Raw genomic sequence first — 22,806 nt, 5'->3', positions numbered from 1 at the left:
CCAGAGGTGAGGGGCTGGTATTATTGTTTTAAAGTCCTTCCACCTGAGACCAGGCTTGCATCCACTAGGTGCTCAGTAAATATTAGTGGAAGGGGGGATGAGGAGGATGTATGTCAGGGTTTCCTAACGTTTGTGGGCACTGACTCTCCTGAGAATCAGATGAAAACAAGGAGACTTTCCATGGAAAATGCACATGTGGGTGGACCCACGGTTTTGCACGTGATTTCAGAAGGTTCATGGATCCCTGAGGCCTCAGATCCTAGCACCAGAAGTCCTGTTCAAACAGTTCTTGAGCTTGGTGGCTATTTATCCTGATCTGGGTCTGTCCTTGCAGACTGGCCACAGGTGGGATGCTATTTGGAAGGTCCTGGAGCTAAGTGCTGATGCTGGCTGCTCTAATACCCAGCCATGCTGACACTCTTCTTTAGCCCCAAACTTTGAGCAGGCTTATTCTGGACCTGGCCCAGGAGCCCCACGGCTGTCCCCAGCACATCAGGCCTCCTTTCTGTAGGTCGGTAGGCAGATGAGGGCTAGTCCTGAAGCTATGTGGATAGAGCGGATAACTTTTTGCTTACATGGTATTTTCATTGGCGATGCTTTGGGGAGAGGAAACTTTCTTCTCTGAGTGGGCTCGGGCACCTCATCTTATTTCCACACTCAGCTGCTTCGCAGGGAATAGAGACCAACCCTCCAGGGCCTGATTCTACTTCTTCAGGGGAACCCTGGGCCCAGGGAGGCCCCCAGCACACACTGGGATGGCAAGAGCTTCTGAGAGAGGTGTCTAAAATCCCTTTCGAGCCCCCTCTTTTCTCTTTAGGGCTCAAGTTCAGAGTCTGAGGTGGAAGGGGCTTGGTTGTAGGGTTATGAGCAGGGGAACGGGGGAACAAAGAAAACCTAATTCTCAGGCAGGCCTGCCTCTGTACCTCATCCCTGGTTGGGCCCTGGGGCCTAGACCCTGATTCTCTACCTGGGGTCACCAGACATCTTTCCCAACTCCCCCCACCGCCACCAGCCCTCCAGGAGTTGGCAGGAGGCAGGTAAGGGCAAGATATCCTGAGGTCCTGACCCTCACCCAGCCCTTGCACCACACACACATACACACACACACACACACACACACACACACACACACACACACACACACGTGGTGCCTCCTTATGGAGCATAAGGTTTATTTCCAGTCAGGCTAAACTCTTAGGGAGATGGGTGCTGCCACCATACACCCTCTGTCCTGCTGGGGAACCTGAGGTGGCATGGTTCGCAGCCTGGCGATCGGCCTCCTTTTCACAGATTAACGCCAGGGGGTCAGGTAGTTGACACGACTGTGGAAAGAAACAGGTGAGGTGGGGGCCTCTAGGATTTCCTGGGGAAAAATCAGGCTGTCCTTCTCTAGGCCTTCCCCACCAAACCCACCTTCCTGCCCTCGAGGCTCTGAAAACACAGCTTCTGTCCTGTCTCTCTATGGCTCAGGAGCCTTCAATGGCTCCCTATTTCCTTTAATATATTTTTGGCTGGTCTGTTTGACTTTCAAGCCCCACTTCCGGTTTGCCTCATCTTTATCTCCCGTGAGCTTTACTCACTTTTCAATCATTTAGTGAACCTACTCTGGCAGGCATTATATAGTAGTAAAAAGAAAAAAGCTTTCCCTTGTGTGTGCACAGGGTGGGTGAGAGAAGGCAAACTTTCATCAATAATTATAATGCTGTGTGCTGCTCTAAGATGGAGAGGGATGCACATACGGAGACCAGCTGGAGGGGGGTTTGAGCTGGAGGGGAAAGGCAGAAGGTCAGAGAAGACTTCAAGGAGGATGGGACATCTGGGCTGGGCTTTAAAGTGTAAGGAGGAGTTTTCCGGGCAGAGGTAGAAAGATCATCTAGGTGCCGAAACAGCACAAGCAAAGATATGGAGTGTTTGGTTGCTTGGTTTGGGTTGCACGCAGGAGTCTGGTACTGCTAAAGTGTAGGGAATGGGTCTGGAGAGGTGGGAGATGGCCAGATTAGGAAGGTGCTTGAATATCTTGCATTCTTCTCCTGGGAACACTTATCCCAGCCCTTACCACTTCACCTGCTTCCTGGAAGGCAAATTCTTGGCTCCTTCCATTGTATTTCTTATATGTCTGTTTACTCTTCCGGTCCCTGCTCTTCTCCTAGGTAACCCCGCCCCCCCAATCCCCCTAACCCCCGTCTTTGCCTTTTGGCCTCCTCTGGGACAAATCGGGAGGGAAAGAAGGCACTCTACTCCCTCCACCTCCCAGTGGGCTGCACTTTTGCCTGGCGAAGATCTCTCCGGGGGGAAGACCTTCGCGCCCCCCTGACATCATCCAGGAGGATACCAATCCTCTGGCGCCTCCCTCACGAGGGCCCGCGAGCTGCCCGACTGGGGGGCGTGGCCATATGTGGGGCGGGGGCGGGGTCATTCCCCCCCTTCCACTGCAGTTGGAGCCCTACCTGTAGATCGAGCCGAAGCGTCGGAAAGCATTCCTGCAAAAGAGAGAGGAGGGTGAGGCCGAGGTGAGGAAGGGTGACCCTCTCTGGGAACAAACACATCGGCAGGCGCCATCCCACCAAGATTACACTGCACCTTCGCCCCACCTTAACTCCTCCACTCTGAAAGCTGGAGTTGCTAGGGACTGGATGACAGGATGCTCCGTTTGGTAGGAATTAAACATTTAGTCATTTTGAAATGGCAATTTTCTTGCGGTGTTTCGGAGCCAATCAATTCTTCCTAGGTCTCACATTTTCAAGGGCCACTAGGTGTGCGGTGGTGAAAGCAGCCAAGACCCCACTCTCCTTCCGCCAGGTATGGGGCCCCGGGGTCTGTGGGGTCACTTACAGGGAGTCGAAAGGCAGAGGCTTCTGTCCATAGCGATCCAGGCTGGGATTCTGGTTAAGACGGAACTGGGGCGGGCCAGAGGAATGGGGGGGGGGTCCACTGAGTAGAGGGGACACGGACTCCCCCGCCGAGGCCCCGCACAGCACTCTCTGCCGGGGATCTTGGCCCTGGGCACTGGGAGACCTTACTCTCGGTCTCCTCTCCCCGTCCCCGACTCCCTGTTAGCCGCTTCTCTGCCACCCCCGTCCCGCCAGGGACGGAGCAGCGCGCCTACCTACCCGCCAGTTCTGGGTCACCTCCGGCTTCAAGTACCGCACCGCGTAGCCGCTGAAACTCTCGACTACGGAGAGAGCGCCCATCTCTGGTCCCCCGCCAGCCCAGAGCAAGCCCCGCCCCCACTCTTACCTGAGCCCCGCCCCTAGATCAAGCCCCGCCCACGCCTGCTCCTAGAACCAGTCCCCCCTCCGGACTAAGCTCCGTCAGTCCCAGAACCAACCCTGCCCTGCACCTCCGCCACACTGGCTCCCACTGGCTCGGACCTGGCCCCGCCCCCTCCCCAGGACAAGCCCTGTCTCTGTGAACCTCAATCTGTCTGGGTCCAGCCCGCTCTGAGTGTCCCAGCTGCTCCTATCTCCTAGACCTGTCTTTGTCAGAGCCCACCCCCGAAGCCCCCCGCCCGCGGTCAGCGCTCGGGGTCCCGGCTCTAGGGACCCAGCGGCCCAGTTGTCTCTCCCACACTAAGGCATCCTCCCCGCCGGTAGACTGACCCTTCTTGCTGGGGCAGGGCAGCTTGAATTCGCCGGCAGAGGACACGAAGCGGGACCAGTCCTCGATGGCGCGCGTGAAGTTGGGCCAGTCGACCCTGTTGATGCCCGGTGCGATGGGCGCCAGCTTTCCCTCGCGGCACCTATTTCGGAGCCTCTGGCCGGTCGCCGTGACGTCCTGCCAGGACGAAGGGAGTCAGGGCGCGGGGGGGCACTTGAACCATCTGACCCAGGGAGCTCCTGAAGCCCCTGAAGGAGATGCAAAGTGGGTAGGGTCCCAAGCTGGCAGCTGAGGAAGTGCGCGGAGTAGAGCCCAGCACTCGAGGTGCTTGGGGCTGGGTGCACGCGGGACCTTCAGGTCCCCAGAGCAAACCCAGGGCCAGGGGCAAAGGACACTCACCAAGCACTGCAGGGGTTTGTTGGGGACACCGAGGAGTGTGAAGTAGGCATTGTCAAAGTCATCTGAAGGAGAAAGAGAAAGGGAGGAGTCCACCAGTGGTCACAGGCCCACACAGGAGAGGTTTGGTCCACACTGCTTTAAAAGGTTTTTGAAATACTTGACAACTTAAAAAAAATCTAAGATCAAGTGGATTCTTACTTAACACACCCCATTCAACAAAACAAACTCCAAATAGACAAAAATTTTCAATGTAAAATAATGAAACCATAGACGTACTAGAAGAAAACATGGATAAATTTCTTCATAACCTTGGGGTGGGGGAGGCCTTACCAACTCTAATTCAAAATCAGGTAGCCTAAAGAAAATGTTGATAACTTGGACTACATAGAAATAAACTTCTGCATGGCAACATAAGGAAAGTCAAAAGACAAATGGGAAAGGACTATTTCCACTTATTTTGTAGATGAGGTGCAATTTCCCTAATATTGAAAGAATGCCTATAAATCAAGACAAAATAAAATAAAATAAAACAAAATATAAGAAAAAGAGAAAAAAAGAAAAATAGGTAAACAGTCTGCACAGGTAGTTCACACACAAACACAAGAAATACAAATGGTCCCTAAACTATGGAAAGACACTCAGCTTCATTCATAATAAGACGCATGCATATTCAAACTACCTTGATACCAATTTTTCATATCAGATTGGAAACAATCCAAAAGTTAGTGCAGTTATCAGAAACAGGGCCATTGCCTTATGTTGCCAGCGGGGGTTATAAATTGATTTGAGCCTATGGAAAGAAATTGGCATTATCTATTGGAATTATAAATACACATACCTTTTGACCCTATAGTCCCACTTCTGGGAATTTATCCTACTTTACAGTTGCACAACTGGGAAATGATGTGGGTAGAAGGTTTACCCATTTCAGCATAGTTTGTAATAGAAAATGATGGAAATAACTCAAGTGTCTGTCATTAAAGGACTGGTTAAATAAACTGTGATACTTCCTCACTATGCCTTGATTAAAAATCAGTAGAGGAAGTTCTTGATACAAAACCTTCCAAGGTGCAGAAGAGTATATGCCTCTATATGGCTTTAAAGCCTAGAATTGAGACGATTGGAGGCAAAGAAGAATATAGATTCAGGTCATCACCAAGTCATCAAACTTAGCATCACAAATAGTAGGATAATGATATTATGTGCCTCCTGCTGAGCCATCATGGCAAATATGGCATCCAACACCTGTGAAAGCTTCTACAATCAAGCTTCTACACCTATCTTCTAGTTTACAGAAAATAGACTATCAAGGTAAACAAGCACCATAAGGAAACAATCACTCAAATTCACAATGTAGGACTCGTCTACAATAAAACTGTTTTGGACTCTTTAAAAAGTCAACATTATGAGGGAACAATGGAAAGCGGGTAGACTGTTTTAGACTAAGACCCAAGAGACATGACAACAAATTACAAGGTACAATCCTAGATTGAATCCTGGTTCCAAAATTCTTCTGACAGTTATAAAGCACATCTTTGGGGATAACTGGGGATGTTTTAATATGGACTGAAATATTAGATGTTAGGGAATTATTTTTAACTTTCCTAGATGTGATAATGGTATTGAGGTTGTTTCTATCATTGGGAACTGCTTGCTAAAGTGTGTGTGTGTGTGTGTGTGTGTGTGTGTGTGTGTGTGTGTGTGTGTGTGTGTGTGAGAGAGAGAGAGAGAGAGAGAGAGAGAGAATGATGTGTGTGTGTGTGTGTGTGTGTGTGTGTGTGTGAGAGAGAGAGAGAGAGAGAGAGAGAGAGAATGAACACAAATATGTCAAAACATTAATTGAAGCAGGTGGAAGGTAATGAATGTTCATAGTCTATCAACCTTCCTCTATGTTTGAACATGTTCCTAATAAAAAAAGTTGGGGAGGAAAAGAATAGGTTTGTATTTACAGTAGTAAACAACGGAAGGATGCAGCGGGAGCTCAGAGAGGTTACCTGTAAGTGGGGATGGCGGGGGGGGAGTGAGAATTTTTAAAATGTACATCGTTACAGCATTTTGAATTTTGAAACTGTGACTCCATTGCTTTTATTAAAAACATACTTCTAATAATCAGGAGCTCTCCCTAAAAATCTAGATTCCTGGCCTCTTCTGGAAGCCAGGAAATTGGTAGAACTGTGCTGACCTTTCCCACACAATATCAGCAGGACCCCATAGCTGCTCCCCTTCGGAGGGGGGTGTCGGGACTCCACCTCATCTTTCGCCCCTCCCCCCACTGTCCCCACCCACTTCCCTATTTGTGTCCCCATCGTGGCCCTGCAGGGGTCTCTGTGGGGCCTCTGGAGACCTCCCTATAGTCTCTGACACCCTCACTCCACCTGCCACCGGGGTCAGAACCTGGGTATCACTCTGGACTCCTCACTCTTGCCCCTCTAGCCACACTGGTACAAATCGTGTTACTTTATCTCCTAAATACCTTCCAAATCCCTCCCCTCTGGCCAGACACTATCACTACTTCCTGAAGACTGTGGTCCCTCCCAGTGTCCTAATCACTCACCCTCCCCCCCCCATCATCCACTTCTAGTCTCTCTGGGTCACCCGCTCCCCACGGCCCCAATGCTTGGACCTCTTTCCTTCTTAAAGTCTTCAGAGGTTCTTATGTACCTCCCCAGGAAGTCCAGACCCCTGAGCTTAGCCCTCCCTGAGCTGTGTCCTCATCCCCAGCCACAGCTCCTGCTGCCCCCGCACTCCCTGGCCTCCCACCTAACCACACCCCTCAAGTTCACCAACACCTCATGCAGCTTTTCCCCTCCAGGCCTCTGCGTGTGCTGTTCCCGCTAGCTGGAGCGCCTTTGTTCCAGGCACAGTGTCAGGCACAAAGCAGGCAATTAATAAATGTGCTGGAATGAATGAGTGTGGGTGTCTGTGTGGCACCCCTATCTCTATACCCAAGCTTCTCAATCGACGAAGGGTTCTTCCTTAGCCCCGTGTGGCCCTTTACCCCAAAGGCTCCCATGTCCACCTCTCTTTCATGACAGGTGTCTTTCTCTTCCTTTTTCAAAGGGAGAGATGATTGGACAGAAGTTGTTATTATTGCTATTATTATTCCTCCTCCTCCTGCAACTGCTGACCTCTGCACCGTTCCCTCTCCATTAATAATAATAACATTATTGTTGAGCACATATTATGTGCCAGGCACTACTCCAAGTGCTTTTCATGCCTTATCTCATTTTAATCTCAAAATAGCCCTGAGAGGCCGGCACTGTTAGCATCCCAGTTTACTGATAAGGAAACAGAGGCTCAGGCCTGGAGGATACGCAGGCAGGGAGAAGCTGAGCTGGGACGACTCCCTTTAACCCTTTCACCTGCCACTCATGCTTTCTCCCTCCGAGATCTCTCTCCTCCAAACCACCCACGCCTTCCCCGAAGGCCCAAAGGGGCTGGTGGTGGCCAGGTGGCTTGACCTTTGCAGCAGTAGGTGGTGGACTGGCAGTGCTCGTCGGAAAGGCAGGCCCTGACGGAGTCCATGTCCATGCGGCGCAGGCTGGGCAGGGCTGGGTGGTAGAGCTGCTGCTTCACGCTGGCCAGCTTGTTGCGCCGCCGTGCCGCGGGCAGCAGGGTGGCCGGGGATGCGTACACGTGGGTAGAGCCGTCCTCCCAGGGCACCAGTTTGTTGATGCGGGCCATGGCCTGGGGGACAGAGACACCCCAACCAGACACCCTTCTGTGTGGGAACACAACCTTGGCCAGTGCCGATTTGTCTACTCGTCCAACAGGTACTGACCACCTACTGTGTGCCAGGAGCTATGGTGGGGTCAGGGACGCTCAAATACACACACACACAGAGGATGTGCTGAGGGCCCTGGCGGAGGTCAGTACAGCGGGGGGGTGTCTGGGGAGGCTGGAGGATTCAGCGAATGGTCTAAAAAGAGATGCCATTTGTGTCTGTTCTTCAATGATGAGCAGGAAGTGGCAGCAGCAGCGAGTAGATTCACAGTTGAGCTCAGTCTGCCTCTGGGTAATTAATTACAGGCTTCTGGCCTTAGCTAAGGTATCTGGCATTTACTCAACATTCCACAGGGAGACATAGAAAGGTTTTAAATAAGGGGAGAGACGTGATAGACAGGAACTAGAAAAAAGATGGCTGGTTCCCCAGTGCTTCGTTTTAAAACGTGGATATTCCCAGAGCCTTTGAGTCATTTAAACTTTAGTGAGAATGTCTTGAGTCCCGTTGCTTTCTTCCTGACCCCAGTTGGAGGTGAGAGATGGAAGTGGGCGGTAGGGAGGTGGGTAGGAGGAGAGAGGACCTTGGGCCATGGAGGAGCACGGAGAGGGCATGGCGACCAGATGGGGAAGCCGCCTCGAAGGCTGGGCCTTCGTGGGGAAGGGACAGGGAAGTGGGGAAGTGAGGGTAGAGGGGAGGGAGGACTCCCCGCTCCTTCCACCACAGTGGTACCTCACCTGCAGGCCACGGGCCCCAGGTGCACAGGCTTACAGGGATTTTCCGCTCTTCCGACTGCTCAATGGGGAAAAGAGGCAGGGAGATGGGCCGAGCCCCAGTGCCTTATGAGGCAGTAGGAGAATAAAGGGACATTCTGTGGAGACAATGCCCATTGCAGCCTGATTGTGAGGGCACCGGCTCCTCGGCAACCATGACAACCGGAGGTTCCGAGGAGAAGAGCCTGCTGCCAGGGGTCCTTGCACTGGCCCCCTCTTTCAGCCTTCCTGAAGGATGCTGTCTCCCAGGCCTCACACAGACTGGGCATGTTGGGAAAATCAGACAAGGAGCTGGGTCTCCCTGGGGGTGGCCATGCCAGGGCTGGCCAGGACCGGCCAGGGCAGGCTGTGTGACCCTAGACTACTTACTCTCTCTCTCTGGGCCTCAAAGCTCCCATCTGTGTTAGGCAAGGGCCCAGGGCCCTGCCGGGAGGAGTGCCTGTGAGCTGGCAGGGCTCACGGACACTTGCTCCCCTCCTTACAAGCCTCACGGAAGAGGGCACTGCCCTGCCTGCCAGTCCTTGAGTCTCCAGAGGTGGAGATTAGTGGCTTCCAGGATCCAGGGTGAGCATAAGGGGATCAGGGAGAGTGGTGGCCTCAGCAGGACAGGGATTAGCAGGTGATACTCCCCCTGCAGGCCTGCAGCCTCCCTCCCACCTTCCCCAAAAAGCGAGGTCATGAGGTCCTAAGCCCAGCACCCTGAAGCCCTGGGGCCTGACCACCATCAAGGTCAGAACCACTGGGGGAGTTCCCTGGCGGTCCAGTGGTTAGGACTAAGTGCTTTCACTGCCGTGGTCCGGGGTTCAATCCCTGGTCAGGGGACTAAGAGCCCACAAGCCTCGTAGGGAGGGCAAAAAAAAAAAAAGGAACCAGTGGAGGTGGACCCTGCCCCCCCATTCCCGTGAGGAAACCCTGGGGAGGCTCTTAACTTATTTGCATATCCTGGCATGTGCTTTTGCATACACCTGCCCAAGTGCTGAGCCTGATGGGCCCTGGCACCCCTACTGTGAAATTCAAGTAGGATTTGGCTCCCTAGCTGCTTCTCCTCCAGTGCTCCATCCAGCCCCAGAGCAGCATCCCCAAGTCCCACCCCTTAAAGAAAACTTTCCCTGGACTTCATTCACCACCCCATCGAAATTTATTTTTTTTTAACTCTTTTAAAGTTAAAAATATAACAAAATCCAGAAAGTGCATAAATATATAATGTAACTCATAATTTATAAAGTGAGACCCTGTGTAACTACCAGTCAGGTCAAGACATGGGTACTACTTTGCAAAACAGTGTAGCAGTTTCTTAAAAAGTGAAACATAAATTTACCATATGACCCAGAAATTCTACCCCTAGGAATCTTCTCAAGAGACATGAAGATATATGTCCACACAAAGACTTGCAAGCAGATGTTCACAGCGGCATTATTTATAATAGCCAAAAGGTGGAAACAACTTAAGTGTCCATTGACTAGCAGATAGGTAAACAGACTCTAATATATCTATGCCATGGAAACAGACCGTATGCCATGGAATACTCTTGGGAATTAAAAAGAAATGAATTATGGATACGTGCTACAATGTAGATGATCATCAAAATATTATGCTAAATGAAAGAAACCAGACACAGAAACACTCCACATATTATATGCTCCATTTATATAGAATGTCTAGAAAAGGCACATGTTTAGAGACAGAAAGCAGATTAGTGGCTGCCTGAGGCTGGCGGGGGAAATGGGGAGTGATTCTAACCAGCATGAGCGATCTTACTGGGCTGATGGAAATGTTCTAAAACTAGATGTTGCATAGCTCAGTAAATTTACTAAAAATCATTGAGTTGTACCCTTAAAACTGGTGAATTTTATGGCATACAAATTATACGACAATAACGTTGTTTTAAAAAATTGATGTCAGCTAAAGAAAGCAAGTTAGGGCCCCGCCAGCCCCTAGAAGCTTCCGCATACCCCTTCCCAGTCCCATCTCCTGCCAGAGGTAACCACTCTCCTGGCCAAGTAGTATAACCACTGCTTTTCTTTATAATTTTACTACCAATGTTTGCAGCCATAGACAAGACGGGCTGATTGTGCCCTATTTGAGCTTTGTATGCATGGGCCATTGGGGTCCTTTGAGTCTGGCTTCTTTCCCTCTGTATATATGCACACGAGAGTCATCCAACTGGGGTGTAGCTGAGGTTCATTCATTTGACTCACCCTAGAGCTCGTTACTCTTCAGCCAGGCCCACCTGACTCTGACCACTGGCTGGGCTCCATGCCCCCAGGTTGCCGAGCCTTGGGGCACAGGTCAGCCTCCACTCACACCGTGGTCCCATGTGGCCAATCCTCCCCCAACACACTCAGCAGTCTTGGCTGCAGCAAACCTGGCTTCCTGGCTCTTCCCCTATCCCACCAGCAGCTCTTTCAGTCTCCTTTCCTAGCTCCTCCTTCTCTTCCCAACTTCGAAATGTGCCAGTGTGCTCCAGGCATCATCTCTGGTCCTTCTCTTCTTTACTTTTGCTTCAATCAGTCCTGTGGCTTTAAGCATCATCTACAAGCTGAGCTGATGCCTCCAAAATTTCCATCTCCGGTCGTCCACCTCTCCCAGACTCCAGACACCCCCCCCAACCCCCAAAACACACCTCTCACCACCTGGTGCACATTTCCACTCAGAGGTCGCTCAGACAGCGAAGTAGTGCTCACGATTTCCCCCCAGAACTCTTCCACACCACAGCCCCAGGCTCCCTCTTTTCAGTAAATGGCACCACCTGCCAGTTGCCTAAGCTGAGCACCCCAACACCTCCCTTTTCCCTCCCCTCCCCTTTTCTCTCTCCTGCCACCTGCTCGGTCCAAGCCTCCTCATCTCTGCACTGGCCTCCGTCGAGCTAGAGGCAAGGGCGAGCATCCCCGATGACGCTGGCCGTCACTTGCACACCCAGGCAGAGCAGTAGCGCTCACTGCCCTCTCTGGCTGGAGGTGCCATGGGGAGGAGCGCTGATCCCCAGCTGCCTGGCGTATTGACAGAGCACGGCAGAAAGAACATTCTCCCACACCAGTTGCCTTGGGGGTGGTTGCATATCAGAGGTTCTGCACAGGCAGGAGAGGACAGGGGTCGTCCAGTCACAAACTGGTTTGTTCCACTGCTACCTCCTGACTAGTGCCTTGCTTCCACACCTGCCCACTACAAAACAGCCGCACAGGTGGTGTCCGGCCCCTGTTCTAAACCGTCACGGGCTTCCATGGGCCATCAGCTTCTGTAAGCCACCTCTTCCGACCGTGGCTTACAGGCCCTACCTGATCTGTCCTGGACCTCATCTCCCACCACTCTCCCCTACACCCACTAAGCCCCTGGCCCCCTCTCCGTTCCTCAGGTGCATCCAAGCTCATTCCAGCCTCAGGACCTTTATTTACCCTTGCCTGGAACACCATTCACTCAGATCTTATGTCTCAGCTCAAATATGTCCCTTTTCATAGAGGCACCTATGCCCACCCCCGTTCCCCACTACCTCACACGTGTCTCTGCCCTGTGTGTTTCTTTCATGGCACTCAGCATATCTGTGATATTTTTAAGTTCATCGTTAATCTTTTTTACTTCTGAATCTTCCATTGGAATGTAAGCTCCGTGAGGGCGGGTCCTATTTCTGTCTTTCTCAATGTGCCAAGGCTGGCAAGCTGCCTGGCACATAGGCAAGGTCGAGAAATGTTGTAGATGATCAAGTCAAGTCCCCTGCCCCTTTGCTAAACAGCCCACTGCCCTGCCCCCCACCCAGATCCTGTCCCCTCACTGAGCCCCTTTGTCCTGGGCCTCTGTCCCTCTCTCCCTCTCCCCTGAGATCGCCATCCCCCTCTAGGGTTCGACCTCAGTTCGGGAGGCCGGCTAGGGTGCAGTCAGTCATCTATCCGTCCTTGGATCCTCCCTAAAGGCCCAGCCCTGGGACCACAGCCATTCTGGTGGATCCCAAGGCAGGGGGCGCTGAGGCCCTTCCCAAGCTGCAGAAGATTCTGAGACAGAGGGACTCTGCTTGAGTCCCTGCATTGGGGCTGGAGAGCTGGAATGTGCCTCCTGCCACTGCTGACTGAGAGTTGACAGGCCCCTGCTACCTTGAGGAGCCTCCCAGAATCACCTGGGGACTCCAAGCTCTTATCCTCCCACCAGCCGCTCTGTGGGTTGGCCAGGGTACGCAGGGAACCAGGTGCCCTGGCAGCTCATGGTGCCCCAAACCAGGGCCATGGAGGGCTCCTTTCCCGGGACCGATTCCTGGTGGCCCCTGGGGTTTGCTGCCGGCTCCCTCCGCATCAACCTCTTCTCATCCACTGCCACCTCCCCACCCTCTTTAGCACCTCCTAATCCTTTGCATAGGGCCCGGCCCGGCTGCTGCCAATTAATCCCCTCTGTGTCTGAGAGGCCAGCTGAGAGAGGCAGGAAGAAGGCAATTCCTGGCTGGTGGACGGCATCTGAGCAGGTAACTCAGGGTGAGGTCAAGGCTCCGTGGGACCCCTGACGAGACTCCGTCCGTGCTCTCCTCCCATCAAGCCACTTAGACGTGGAGAACCCGGCGAGGCTGGAAAGCTGAGGCTTCTGTCTTCCCCTGTGAGGCTCAAACCTTAGTGACCCTCCAAGGCAGCTTGTGAAATACGGATTCCAGATCCTGCAGAGCGTTTAGAGGGGCCTAGGAATCTGTGTCTTCCGCAGCTCCGCGGAAGACTCTGAAAGGCTGGTGGTCCAAGCACTGTTGTCGTTCTGGGTGCCACTCCCAGGCCCCGCTTCCCGCCTGCGTCTCCCTCATCAACGTGGAATCAGCAGCAACAGGGCAAAAAGATGGGAGGGGCTCGCACGTGTTTCTCTGCAGGAGGAAATGGCTGGGTCTGGGGGAAGAAGGGAAACTGGGAGTGGGGAAGGTTTCCCTAGTCATTTCCAGAAGGTTCAGAAGCACAAGCCAGCACTGCTGCCTGCTGGGAAATGGCTTGCAGGCCTGGCCTGCAGAAACAGACGATCCTGGGCAAACGTCAGTACCTCCAGGGTAGATGTGGGACACCTGGAGCCAGGCAGACCTGAGCGTAAACTCGGCCGGGCCACTTACTGGCTGTGTCACTTTGGGCAAGTCTGCGGACCTCTCTGTACCTCCATTTCCTTGGCTATAAAGTGGTGATGAAAACGCTTATTTACTGAGGCTGAGTGGGAGGAGGTGAGGATGAGGTGATCACGGCTTATGGGGCTGCCTGGGCTGGCTGGGATCGGTGGAATCTGCCATCCTAAACATGCAATCTTGGGCTCTACCAACCTTGGAAATCAGTGTTTTTACCCCCATACCCAACAAGGAAATGGAAGACCAGAGGTGTCATGTCTGGCCCAAGTCACGTTTTTGGCCGCTGAGCCAGGGATCTGACCCCTCACTCAGAGCTGTGTCCTTCAGCACAGCTTCGCTTAGGAGAAGCTGGGCTCCTGAGGCCAGAGCAGGGACAGAAGTCAGGGCTGTGAGTAGTAGGGCAGGCAGCATGGCCGGGGCTGCGGGGAGATGGGCACTGGGGCAGGGGTCCTGGGCCCTGTGCCTGCCCTTTGCAGCCTGTGGCCAGGGTCCCTGGCAGACGAGGGACAGAGAAAACCTTGGCTGCCCATGGCTGGAGGGAGGGAGGATACACCATGCCGGGCACGGCCTCGGAAGGGCCCTTCGAGGCTGGGAGTTTGCATATATTGACCTGTGCGGCGCCCGCTGGGCCAGGCCATCCTGCAGGGATTTAGTCATAAGGGCGGGGCTGCCCATTCCCTGAAAGTAAATGATGCCAGAAACTGAGCCCGTGTAAGGTAGGGCTGAACTATCGCAGTTATCCATGAAAAAAGGGGCTTGTTATTTTATCTTAAAAATTTCTAAATCATGAAAATAGGTTGATTTTTATCTTATACTAAACAAAAAATATTTTCCATTCATATGCTGCTCATAATGTACTTTTAAAAAGTTATAATGGGATTATGCTGAACATGATAGTCTATCATTAGCATTTTTGCTTAACATCCAATAATAGTCACAGCCAACATTTATTAAGCCCTCAGTGTGTGCCAGTCACTGTTCTCATCAGTTTATTTTATCCTCACAATAACCTCCACAAGATAGCTACTATTAACATCCCCATTTTACAGACAAGCAAACTGAGGCATGGAGCATTTAACTGATTTGCTCACGACTGGAATCCAAAGCGTGTAGATCTTTCCATGTTAGTTCAAATTGATCTACTTAAAAAAATGGCTCCATAATATTCCATTATTGGATGTATTATAATTTATTTAATCTGGGCCCCTCTTACAGAAGACCGATTAGGTACTTCCCAGTTAACCAGTCTCCTACTGATGGATATTTGGATGTTTTTCATCTTTTGCTCTAACACTGTTGTGACCGACCTCTTTACACACATATGTTCGTGGGCTTGAGGGAAAATACCTGGAGGTATAACTGCAAAAATGTTTTTAAAGGTGATGACGGAAAAGGGAAATATATAACTCACAAAAGGAGCCCATGAATGGTGGGAGCAACTGTGAGCATTCTGGAGAGGCCTAAGGACTCGGTCCCCTACAGGTGTCAGGATGCTGAGCTGGGTCCAGAGGGTGCTGCCTCAGCCCCCAGGGACACCAGTGAAGACCAAGAGAGAGGAGGAAGAGGGGGCAGAACCAGAGCCAGAGTTGGAGCCGGAGCCTGAAACAACCCCTGAGGAGACTGAGCTAGAGGAAGAGTCCCCGGTAAGAACTGAATGGTGAGGAAGGGCACACTGGCCTCACTGCTCAGAGAATCCCCAGCTCAGGTCAGCTGTCCCCAGCGACCTTCCACAACAGAGAAAACTGGAGCCAGAAGGAAATGTGGCGGTCACCTGGTTCTGTAAACAGCCAGAGAGTAAATATTTCAGGCTTTGTAGGTCATGCCATCTCTGTTAATTACTCAACCCTGCCACCGTAGTGTGAAAACAGCCATAGACGATACGTAAATGAATGAGCGTAGCTGGTTGTGTTCCAATAAAACTTTATTTACAAAAACAAGCAATAGGCTGGATTTGGCCCACTGACCATTGTTTACCAACCTCTAGAGCTACTCAAAGTAGCCAATCCATGAACTGTTTGTTACCAGTCCAGGAGGCGATCAGAAGCTTGCCAGATGTAAATTTACTACGTAAGTAAGCACACTGCTTAGTTCAGTTGTATCTGTTTGGCAGTAAGACTTTCTCCATGAGGGAAGCAGTGTGTTGCTATACAATCTGCTGCAAACTGCTTAATCACCGTGGACCAGTAACAGTTTGAAGACTGACACTGGTTCCTGGACCACATTTTGAGCAGCACTGCTCTAGAACTTTCAGTCAAGCACATCAAACTCGCCAGTTCTGTATCCCATTCGTTCGGGAGTTTCTGAATTCAGAAACTCAGACAGATTTGATTTTGCTTCTAATTGAGGCCAGGCCTGTGTGCAGTGCCAGGAGCACAGTGAAGAGTAAGGCATTGCCCCTGGGGGTCAGCAGACGAGAACCCAACCAGGTTATTCTTCTAGGAGACAGAGGTGATGAGGGAAGGTGGGGAGCTTTAACAGCGTCCTCAGCTTACCCTTCTGGGAGGACCAAATAAGTGTAGCAGACTGGAAACTCTGGGAGCTCAGAGGAGAGAGTCATCTTAATTTTGGAGATTGGAAGCTGGTGGAGGAGTGCTTCCTAGCCACAGTGGGCTGGGCCAAATCATAACTGGAGGAGATGAAGAGGTGGGGCCTTCCTGGCAGAGGAAAGGCCATTACTGGGTAATGCAGGGTGTGTTTAGGAAACAGTGAGCTATCCAGGTATAGGGTTGCTGTGCCTATGTGTTTGCATGTGCACACACGTGTATGTACATACACGTGTGCCTCGTGTTCTTAGTGGCATGTTTGTGTATGCATGTGTATTAGCAAACCGTGTGCCCACGCACAGATGCATGCCGATTCACAGGTGTGTGTACGCGCATACATGTATGCAGACACATGTGTATGTGCACACGCATTCGTGTGCCTGTAGTTCCGTGTGCATGTGGGGCATGCTGGTGTGTATAAGTGTGTGCTTCCGAGTCTGTGAATCTATTCACGTGTGTGTGCATGTATGCTCGTTTGCGTATCTGTGCTTGTATGTTTGTATGGGTGGACATATTGGTATGTGCCTGCATGTTTGTATATATACATATTTTGTGCACCTGTGCAGGTATGCACATCTATGTGTATATTTGTGTGTTAATACACATATGAAACAATGTGTTCATGAGTGCATGTTTGTGTGTCAGTGCAGGTACACGTGTGTATGTGTGTATATGCCTGTTTATGTGACTGACCATGTGTAGGTACATGTGTGTATACACAGATATCTGTGTCTGTGTATATATGCAAATGTGTTGTGTGCATATGCATGTTTGTATGTCTGTGTCTGTACACTTGCAGATATTTGCACGTGTGTGCATCTGCATGCATGCACATGTGTGTATGCACAAGTGGGCATGCGCCTATATGCCCATGTGCGTGTGTTGGGGCATGCACGCACATGCAAATGTATAAGCACGTGTGCTTTGTGTCTTGCACGTGCACAGCTATGTGTGAGCAGATGGACTTATTTTGGCGTCAGCTCGTGTGTGGATGCACGTGTGTATACGCACGTGTCTGTGTGTCACTTTCTGTATACACATGTACTTGTGTGTGTCTGTGTATGTGTGTGAAGCATATGAGAGTGAGTGTATTAGTGTATGTGTGCACACATGTTAGCGTGTCTGTATGCATGTGCACGCTTGTCTGTACCTGCACACCTGCGCACACAGCAGCAGAGGTGCAGCTGCAGAGGCAGATGAGAAGCAGAGGGCAGAAGCTGAAGGCCGCCCAGCTACTAGGGGGGAAATGGAAGGTCTGGCGCAGAATGAGAGGGCGTGGCTGGCTGGGGGCCCGCCGAGGGGTGGGCTCTTCCCGCCTCCTCCTCCCCTCAGTTGCCCCAAGGCCTTGTAACTCTCTTCCTCTTTCTTTTCAGGCCACTTGAGTGGGGCAGCTTCCTGGGGGATGTGATAGGCCTCGGGGGCACCTTGGGGGGGGGTGGGCATGGTGAGGGCCCAGCCCTGGATGAGGGGCCCCTGGGGCTGGAAAGAAGGGAGTGTCTCAGGTGGAAGGTGAGGCCACCAGGATTTACAGAGACCACTGTGAGAATAGAGCTGTTTGATCCTGTGGGTGGTCGGTTGTGAGAGGGATCAGGGGCTGCCCCTGCCTTAGGCTAGTCTCTCTGAGGGTTTACATGGTCCTGTTTGAACCCTCCAGCCACCTGAGGAGGCCTGCATGGGGAAGGAAGTGGCTGAGGCTGATCCGGGCCCTCAGGGTGAGTGCTGGAAGCCCAGTCTGGCAGGGTGGCTGGAGGCGGGGGAAGGTCTGTGTTCTCCACTGCTCGGAGCCTTGCAGCAGCCCACGAGGTTGGCAGACCCATTTCACAGATGAAGAAACTGAGGCTCAGAGAAGCTAAGGGTGGGCTTCTGGGGGCCTTTTAGCTGCGCTGTGCTGGAACCCTGGGCTTTTGACTCCCTCAGGGTTCTCCCCTCTCTTCTGCCTCTGACTTGACCTCCCTAGCAGGGTAGAAACAGGTCTCTCTGAGGCTCCAGTTCTAAAGTATGAGGGACTCCTTTCCAGAAACCCAGGAGGCTGCCCCTTCTCCACCCACATCCCTCCAGGCTCAGGTCGCTGTGGTTCCGGAAGCGAACAGGTACTGCACCACCCTCCCCTCTCCTCAGGGCCGGCCCCCCACCCAAGCTAGGGAGCCATTGAGGGGATGGGGATGGGCACTGCTCTCAGGTCACTCTCAAGCAAAGGCCCAGAACCTCTTAGGAACTGGCTGAAGGGAGGCTCAGGCAGAGGTGGGGGTCTCCTGGGCCAAATGGACCATGTGACCGAGAGAAATGGAGCGGGGGGACCAGAGGTTTCTCAGTGCTTGGGTGAAATGCAAGTTTAGTGTGGCCAGAGCTTCTGATTTTCCCAATGAAGACAGAAATCCAGACTTTTCCATGAAATCTCCCAGATAGCTCAGACATTTTAGTACCCTTGGTACTTATCCAAGTAAGCATGTCTGCAGAGGGGGTGGAGGGCTGGCCTCAGACGGTGAGTCTGTGACTCTCATGTTTAGGCTGACTAGCCTCCATCGCAAGGAAACACCTCACAGGAAACTCTCAACGCTTTCAGGGCACAAGACGTGTGCCAAGTGCAGGAGGGGCCCCCTAGAGCCAGGCTAATGGGGCAGCAGGGTGATACGGTGGTGCTTTTACTGAGTATCTGATGGCGGTGGGCTTGGAATGGCACCAAGGGTCGGCATCCCCCATTTTCCAGAGAGGGACACGAGGTTCCAGGAGGGAGTTGATGTGTCTGAAGTGTCACAGTGGGGAGACAGAGGTTTGGGGGTGAAACCGAGTTCTTTAGGATGCTGTGCGCTGCCATGCCGACCAGAGAGGGGCCGGGGACATTGAGGGCAGGCCGGTATCTCTGTCTCTCAGTGGTCCCGGCAGCCGGGTGCTGACCTGGCTCAGAAAGGGTGTGGAGAAGGTCGTTCCGCAGCCCGTCCACAGTGGCAGCCCTGCCCAGAGCACCGCTGCTGGCTTGGAGGGTCCAGCTCAGGTACTACTGGGGCCGGGAGCTGAGGCAGGCCGGGTGGGGAGGGGGCGGGAGGAAGGCTGCTGGCCCTGGACTCTCTGCCCACGTCTGTCTGTCTGTCCCAGCAGGCAGGAGGACAGATCCTTGGGCACTGCAGCACTGGGGGCTCAGGTAAGGCCAGGAAGCAGGAGGGCTTAGGGGTGGGCTCAGGGACTGTTGCGTTGGGCCCTGCTCCCTGCGGTGCGTCCACGGGGCCAGAGCTTCTCATCTGACTCGGCCCGGGTTCGAACCCGGGTTTGAGTTGGGCTAACCGGGGAGCTCCGGGCAGGCCTCTTGCTGCTGACCGGCTTCCTTTCTTCTGCAGATGGACACAGTGAGGCCCCCGGGGCCCAAGACACCGGGTGAGTCCCCATCCTTGAGCCCCATCTGTAGTGTGTGTGGTGGGCTCAGCATGCCCAGAGCCCAGCGTCCACCACCACCTGTGTGTGACCTTGGACATGCCCCTCATCTCTCCTGAACCTCACTTTTCTCATCCACAAAACCGGAACAATGGGTCCCGTGCTGCTCGTGGTTTTTTGTGCTGATTACTGAGAGGTCCCCGGGTGGGGGCCACCTTCTGAGGATGGGGAGAAGGCATGGATGAGCTCCTCAGAGATGGGCCTCGAGTAGGTGGGTGCCGTGTGAAGCCCGGAAGCAGGGCCTGGGCTACCGTGGGGGACACTGCGGTGCCCAGGTTGGTCTCACGGTTGGCGACAGCTTCAGACTTCTCAGAGCTGCCCGAGGCGGGTGGCAGGCTGGATGGGAACTGTGGCAAACGGGGGAGCCCATGTCTCTCTCCAGGGAGGGGCCCCGCTGAGCTCCACTTCTCTCTGCCCTGCAGGAGTGCTGAGCCGGTGTGGCCAGATCCTCCAGGTTTTCAAGAGTAGCTAGAAATTTAGGTTTTCACATAATCCTTAATTTTTAGATGTTGCCAGCTAATTGAAAAGTTTTTAAAAACACTGTGAGCTCCCCCAGTAAACCTGAAGCCTCCAGTTTGCTGTCTCTGCTGGAAATTCAGAGTCATGCCTTTATCTCCATTCACCCCACCCATTCATTCCTTCCCTCATTCATTCATTAGACTGTCGGGTCCTTGAGCACGGGAGCTTTTGTCTCAGTCACTGCTGAACGCCCTGGTGCCCAGCACGGCGCCTGCCATACGAAGGGGACTCAGCACAGAAGGGATGAATGAATATATGAATGAATGAATGAATGAATGAATGCATATTTACAATCACACACTCCATTCATTCATCCATTGCTCCAGTTTGCTGTCTATTTCTTTTGTCCCCTGGAGGCTGCCCTGGTCACGGGTCCCCAGGGCCACCCCGCTGACTTGTGAGACCAGTAAAACGATTTAGGATGAAGGCACCCAAAGGACTTGCCAGCTTTTCTGGGGGCCGTTTCTGGGGGATGGGTTCCCCTGGGAGCATGGAGCTTCCCTGAAGAGGACAGGGCTGCCTGGAGGTCAGATGGATCTGGGGACCCAACGTTTGTCCCAGGGCCAGCTACATAATTGGTGGGGCCCAGTGCAAAATGACAATGTAGGACTCCGTTAAAAAAATTGTTCAGAGTTTAAGAGGGCTTCCCTGGTGGCGCGGTGGTTGAGAGTCCGCCTGCCGATGCAGGGGACGCGGGTTCGTGCCCCGGTCCGGGAAGATCCCACGTGCCGCGGAGCGGCTGGGCCCGCGAGCCATGGCTTCTGAGCCTGCGCGTCCGGAGCCTGTGCTCCGCGACGGGAGAGGCCACGGCAGTGAGAGGCCCGCGCACCACAAAAAAAAAAAAAAAAAAAAAAAAAAAAGAGTTTAAGACAGTGACGATAGAGCATTAAACCAAAAATGGGCCCTTTAAGTATGGGGCCCTGTGTGACCACACTGCTCACATACCCATGAAGCCAGACCTCTCTGTCCCAGTCACAGGGAGGCCCCCAGGCTGCATTCAGGTCCCCAGGCAGCCACCGTTCTCATCTGTGCCCAGGAGGCCAAGGCTGGGCCTGTTGTTCCAGAGCCTGGTCCAGCCCTGGGTCAGAATTTCAGGTTGGTGGAAGTCCCCGACCCCAGAGGCCCTTTAAGAGTATCCAGTCCAAGGTCTCCAGTGTGCAGAATGGGAGCTGAGGAAGGGCTGGTCAAGGCCTGGGACCCCAGCAGGTGGTCAGGACAGCGTGGCTGGGCCGCTCGGCTGACCTCTGGCCCCTCTTCAGGCCCGGGCCCTGGCTGCTCAGGTGGCTTGAGCAGAATCTGGAGAAAATGCTGCCTCAGCCTCCGAAAACCTCCGAGGTAAGTCGAGGAAAAGGGGGAACAGGCAGCTGACCACCCAGGAAGTGTCTACCTACTCCAGCAGGCTGTCCTCACCCCTGGGACCCACCGAGCGGCTGCAAGAGGGGCAGGGCATTCAGGGGAAGGGTGGGCGGGGCTGGCTGGGGCAGAGAATGCACCTGAACGGCTTCTTTCGTGACGTCACTTCCTGTTTACGACCCAGGGCTGGAGAGATGAGCCTGCAGATGCTGCCTTGGGTCCAGGTACAGAGAGGGGACCTGGGAAGGGGCTGCCTGGGATGGTCGCAGACTGGGCTGGGGGTACAACTGGGGCCTGAAGGATGCTCGGGGTGGGGTTCAGGGCTTGCAGGGAGCAGGCTGTTGTGGGAGTCCTAAACCCCCCTCCCTGGTCCAGGCTGGGAAGCCAGTAGCCTGGGACAGCCTTGTGAGGTCCTGAACAAGTCCCTTCCCCTCCCTGCATCTCAGCTCTGTGTTTGATGATGAGGGGAGTTGGGGTGGTCCCAAGGGGCTCCCCACTCAGTCACGTTGGCACCTTGAATCTGGACTCTGTGCCCTAGGGGTTGCATGGAGCGCCACCATGTCATCCTTAGTCTCCTGCCCTCCCTGCTGCATAGAGCCCCCAGGAGACCCCTTGGAAATGGAGCCCGTGCCGCAGGCCCAGGAGAGCCCCTCCCTGCCTGCTCCTGCCCCCCCGAAGCCCGAGGAGGAGCCGACTCCAGAGCCCCAGCCCGGCATCCAGGCCTCCTCCCTGCCGCCCCCCCAGGACTCTGCCAGGTGAGCCTCCCAAATACCTCTCCTCCCACAAGCGGCAGGCTCAGTGCGCGGCCCCGGCCCAACACCCACCAAATGAGTCTTTTAAATTAGAAAAGTAACACATGCACCTGAGGGAAAATTCAAAGGGGTTTGCAGCGCCCCCTCCCCGGGCATTCGCATCAGCAGCTTCTCCTGCTTCCGCGCGTTTCCTACACGTAGACAGGCTCTGAGCACATTTCTCCTTTAAACTCACGTACCCGGCAGCAGCAAACTCTGGATACTGTTCCTCGTCTCACTTTTTTCACCTAAAGACGTAACTCAGAGGTGGTTTTATGCATAGAGGTCTGCTCCATTCTTTCAACGGCTGCATAGTATGTTATACGGATGTACCAGCTTTTATGTAAGCATTCAGTGGACATTTAGGTTTGTTTCCGCTTTTGCCGCAGTTAATGATAGCCTTATACAGGCATCATTGCATTCACGTGCAAGTAAATCAGAGGAAATGGAGTTGTTGGTCCAAGTGGTACATGCATTTAAAATCAGGATAGGGACTTCCCTGGTGGCGCAGTGGTTAAGAATCCGCCTGCCAATGCAGGGGACATGGGTTCAAGCCCTGGTCCGGGAAGATCCCACATGCCGCGGAGCAACTAAGCCCGCGTGCCACAACTAGTGA

General features: G+C 53.1%; 2 protein-coding genes across 2 annotated transcripts in view; one reads left to right on the top strand and one right to left on the bottom strand.

Annotated features, from left to right (window-relative positions):
• Positions 1-1,146: 1,146 nt before the first annotated feature.
• Positions 1,147-8,561, bottom strand: SPMIP8 (sperm microtubule inner protein 8). Its single transcript, XM_007107030.2, has 8 exons — positions 8,455-8,561; positions 7,458-7,717; positions 3,997-4,058; positions 3,600-3,774; positions 3,111-3,172; positions 2,833-2,897; positions 2,448-2,480; positions 1,147-1,322 (listed from the first exon to the last, which is right to left on the bottom strand). Exons 2-8 carry the CDS (start codon positions 7,678-7,680, stop codon positions 1,292-1,294), a joined length of 651 nt encoding a protein of 216 aa, XP_007107092.1. The 5' UTR covers positions 7,681-7,717; positions 8,455-8,561; the 3' UTR covers positions 1,147-1,291.
• A 6,484-nt stretch (positions 8,562-15,045) lies between these two features.
• Positions 15,046-22,806, top strand: part of CNGB1 (cyclic nucleotide gated channel subunit beta 1) — a 71,420-nt gene continuing 63,659 nt past the window's right edge. The window contains exons 1-9 of the mRNA XM_055078912.1: positions 15,046-15,201; positions 17,756-17,813; positions 18,119-18,191; positions 18,973-19,093; positions 19,195-19,240; positions 19,434-19,470; positions 21,306-21,381; positions 21,584-21,623; positions 21,995-22,154. Of these exons, the coding sequence (XP_054934887.1) occupies positions 15,049-15,201; positions 17,756-17,813; positions 18,119-18,191; positions 18,973-19,093; positions 19,195-19,240; positions 19,434-19,470; positions 21,306-21,381; positions 21,584-21,623; positions 21,995-22,154 (764 nt within the window). The 5' untranslated portion in view covers positions 15,046-15,048. The remainder of the gene's footprint in view (positions 15,202-17,755; positions 17,814-18,118; positions 18,192-18,972; positions 19,094-19,194; positions 19,241-19,433; positions 19,471-21,305; positions 21,382-21,583; positions 21,624-21,994; positions 22,155-22,806) is intronic.

Source organism: Physeter macrocephalus, chromosome 17, assembly GCF_002837175.3.
Source record: "Physeter macrocephalus isolate SW-GA chromosome 17, ASM283717v5, whole genome shotgun sequence".
NCBI classification, from domain to species: domain Eukaryota; kingdom Metazoa; phylum Chordata; class Mammalia; order Artiodactyla; family Physeteridae; genus Physeter; species Physeter macrocephalus.
This window is presented reverse-complemented; position numbering and strand designations above follow the sequence as displayed.